This window comes from Mycetomoellerius zeteki, unplaced genomic scaffold (assembly GCF_001594055.1).
Source record: "Mycetomoellerius zeteki isolate Tzet28-1 unplaced genomic scaffold, Tzet1.0 scaffold2, whole genome shotgun sequence".
Taxonomy (NCBI): domain Eukaryota; kingdom Metazoa; phylum Arthropoda; class Insecta; order Hymenoptera; family Formicidae; genus Mycetomoellerius; species Mycetomoellerius zeteki.
The window spans coordinates 162,223-166,500 of NW_017256956.1; the positions used below are offsets into that span (position 1 = coordinate 162,223).

General features: G+C 38.1%; 1 protein-coding gene across 3 annotated transcripts in view; it reads left to right on the forward strand.

Moving 5' to 3' along the window:
• Positions 1-4,278, forward strand: part of kermit (PDZ domain-containing protein GIPC-like protein kermit) — a 13,201-nt gene that overhangs the window by 4,967 nt on the left and 3,956 nt on the right. For 2 of the 3 annotated variants that reach the window (XM_018447206.1, XM_018447205.1), the window contains exon 2: positions 1,803-2,149. In XM_018447206.1, the coding sequence (XP_018302708.1) occupies positions 1,811-2,149 (339 nt within the window). In that variant the 5' untranslated portion in view covers positions 1,803-1,810. Of the gene's footprint in view, positions 1-665; positions 694-1,802; positions 2,150-4,278 lie in introns of those variants that run through there. The other variant, XM_018447207.1, reaches the window with a different exon arrangement.

Below are 4,278 nucleotides of genomic sequence, written 5' to 3' on the forward strand. Positions count from 1 at the left end.
TCCTGCTGAGTTGTTATCCTCATTGCGTAACGTGGATCGGCAAGAACGTTTTTCCAACGCAGTCGCGTGACGCCGGACACTGTCACGCGGATTTTGCGACAGCTCAGAGCACGTGCGATGAAATATTACAGACTGATGAAAGCGACACAGGTAGAAAACGGAAATTTGTACTTTCTAAATTTTTTAGGGAATCTCACTTTAAAGATTAGAAATTGAATCAGTCTTATAAAGGAGTGGCTTAATTATTTTCAATCTTCTAGAATAAGATTTCACTTTTCAGAGCGATAATTCATTTTAAAAGTTTTAGAGAGTAAATACGTTGTAAAACCATTTTCTGTTTGATGCGATGAACGTTGGAGTTGATTGTCCAAAATATTAGAATCCTCTCCGTGATTTAAATCTCAGATTTCGATCTATGATCGCGACATTGTTATCTCGTGCGATTGAATAAAACTTAAAACTATGGCATGCGAATATTTAATGGACATTCTCAGACATTCTATCAAAGAGGGTGAAGAAAAACATATATAAAAACATACATATAAAACAACCGACATTATTCTTCGCCGAAAGAGGATGATTCAGACGAATAACGAATACCATATGAAAGAAGACTATAATTTGAAGACGGTCTGGGTGGCACGAATCGAAAACGAGGCAACTGACGAGGAAGGCTTGGTTTTGTTTAAAAAGGTGTTACGTAGAAAGCGCTTACGTTTGGAGGTTTCTTGGCGAGAAAGACGTCGGTTTCCCGAGTAGATAACGAAACATCGCGCCCGAGAGACGCGTACTTAATTAATACGCACATTGTTCCGTGCGTGACCGCCGCGCATGTGAGTGATTTCGCGTTATAAAGTATTTCGAGATAAGCATATAATACAGAAGAAACGAGCATATAATAGATACTCTTGGCAATGGAACATGTGGTCGATACATGTTTTTATCTCCTTAACGTGTGGCCGGTGGAATCACGTGATTGCAATTACCGTGTGCCTCTCCCGTGGTTCTCATTTCTCTTATCTTATGTCAATACCGTACATCTGAGAATCGAACGTATTCGCAGAAGTATAATCGTTGATCCGATAATTATTATGCTGCACGATGTAACGATTGCTAAGTTAACTTCTTATCTACGCGATTTTAATTTCTTACCGTGATTTCTTCAATGAAATCGAGAAATTTGTGCACGGAAAAAACAATTGTGTCGAAGTATCTAAAATTACTATTATATTATTTAAAATTATATTATCTAGATAATTATATTATCTAAAATTAGGTATATAGATACAGATTTGAAAATAATTTTGTTGGATCATCAAAATAATTATGTAGGAAACTCGAGCATGAATAATACTACAAAAAATTTTGAGCGTTCTACATAATTATTTTGATGGTCCAACAAAATTATTTTCAGATTTATATTTTTTTTTGTGAAACAAATATATATATCATTAATTTATTACAGTATAGATTAAAGTAACTTCAACAAAAGAAAAATATTATTTTTAATCTCACTATTATTTACAGTACTCCATAAACATTCGGTAAATTAGGTATTTTGTGCTCCTATAAATCCTTAAAAAGTACGCGGATAATTATTGTGATATCATAAATTAATGTGCACGATCATGTCGATCCTATCTCAAGATAGCAAGCGTGAAAGGATCGCGGGAGGTTCAGAGTCGCACATTTCTCAGTTATCAACTTGCCGGTTACGATAACTCAATTTTACGAGAATTCAGCATGTCACGCCGGATTGTGAATAACGGGGCTTTCCTTTGTAAAATAATTTATTTTCGTAGAATTGAGGATGCCGCTGTTCAAGGCGCGGGCCACGCCGAGATCGCCGGTAACGGAGAAGGCTGCAAACGGTATGCAGTATCGCAACCACCATCAGCATCAGGCCGGCAGTGACAATGGTCATGACAACGATGCGAATGGTAACGGTACCGGTAGCCGGTCGGGAAACGGTGCTCCTCCTCTTCAACACGAGCGGACGAGATCGCCACCCCGGGACCCGCGGCCGTCGACGCTGGTCTTCCACTGCCAACTGGCCCACGGCAGTCCCACGGGACTGATATCGGACTTTAGCAATGTCCGGGAACTGTACCAGAAAATTGCCGAACGCTACGACCTACCCGCGGAGGAGGTGAGCGCGAAGACTGCGGTAAATGCCGCGAAATAGTTAAGACTTTCTTATATCGAGAGAAGAAAGAATTCGTTAGCATATCGAAGGACTGGACCATGTCGTTAATTCGTTGAGCTGTTTCTTTGCAGCAGAGGTAGAATTGGTTGTTAGGAGTTGAAACTTATAAGCTGGTAGTTTATAGTTCGTTCTTGTTTCAAGATATTCTCAGTCCCGAAACACAATGGGTGTAGTAAGAGTGAGCCTTGTGGGCTTTCTCTTCAATAAGATATTAAGTTTTAAGATGCTAAAATTGCTTTATGATCGGTTTGTGATTTGTAATTGGTTTAGATCTTAAGACTGTACTTAAAATGTTTCTGCCTGATTTATCCCGGATCTACAATAGAGTTTTAAGCTTTAAGCCATAAGAAATGGACGAATCATAGTCGATTGTTCTCCTCCAATTCGACTGTAATTGGTCAATTTCTTACGGCTTAAGACTTAAAACACCTATTGTAGATCCGGACTTATGCTTCGGCCTTAATCTTAAAATCCTAAAATTCAGCCAATGGAATACAGACGAATGGGATACAGATTTCAGTTAGGACCAATTAAGACTGGCAGCCCTATTGGCTGAATTTTAGGATTTTAGGATTTAAGACCGAAACATAAATCAAGCATAACCCCTAGTATATACTTGGGTCATTCATGTCCTGCGCATTTCTTTGAAATTATACACTAGGAACACTTCGCTAAATAATTATAGACTCTATTCTTTCCTTTTTTTAAATACACAACTTTACTTTAAATACTTTCTAAAGATGTTAAAGTATATGATGTAAGAATTCGTGAAATGCCAAGATATGTAGACAAAATTACACGAGTCCTCCTTTACATTTGGAGAAATCGGCAACGCCGGACGATGCCGTCAGACTTAATGGTAATGGAGCTGCTCGGAGTGGAAACAGCTTGGTTTCCAACGCAAAGCGTCCCACGTAGGGAGAAACGACACCGGACGCAGGAAGCGCCGGTCACGGACCGTGGCCTCTCTCTCGTCGACCTGGCGGATATGTCTCGACTAGACGAGAGAGAAAGAGGAGAGAGCCACGTGTAATTCATCGTATAAACGCGGTCGTCGCAATATAACCAGGTCGCTCGTCGACTCGTTATGGGTCACTTGAAACGTGAGGGATCTAACTTCTCTCGCAATCTCTTATAAGCTAAATAAACCATCGTAGCACCACGCTGTATCGCGATGGTTGAAGAGAAAATAAAATTAGGAAAATAAATCTAGATGTAATTTAAATTTTACAGAATGTTTGTGGTAAGATTTAAATCAAACATCAAAATTAAGTTGGTTAAATTTTCATGAAGGAATAATATTAAATCTAGAGAGAGAGAGAGAGAGAGAGAGAGAGAGAGAGAGAGAGAGAGTGAAGATGATACTTTTAATAAAAATATATTTAATCTTCCGCCGGTAACATGAATTTTAATTCTTCTGTCAACAATCACGTCTTCGAGAAATAGAGCAAATTTTTCATTGTTTCGGATTATATAAAAATCTGAAAAAACTTTGATACACTCGTCAAAGTTTTAACAATTACGTATTTTTACCATTATAGGAGTCGGATTATATTTTACTTATTTTTTACGGATTTAAATTTATCTGCCTAAATTCACAATCAAAATATTGGTGTTGCCTTTAAAGACCCCAAATATGCCGAAAAGAGGTTAATATACAGGGTGTTTCCAAATTAAATGGCAAAACTTCGGGAGCGTGTAGAGGAGTAAAAAACTAAGAAAAAAAGTCCTATAGACATATGCTCGTTTTTGCTCCGTTTCAGAGAAATCGAAAAAAAATGTTTACATTTCTTGCCATATCTAGCACCGACATATTTGATTACATTTTCCACTTTCTGTTATGAATTTGTCAGTCGCTCTTTGAAAGCCTTTAACAGTAGATGAATTTTGTCTTTTGCAATATGCCGCGTACGTATTCTAATAGTGAATATGCTGATATGGTTTTTGTATACGGTTTCTGCAACGGTAATGCTTTAAAGGCGGTGCGAGAATATGCACGACGATTTCCAAACAGAAGAGTGCCAAACCGAAGAGTGTTTATGTTGACATTTAATAGATTGCGAGAGACTGGA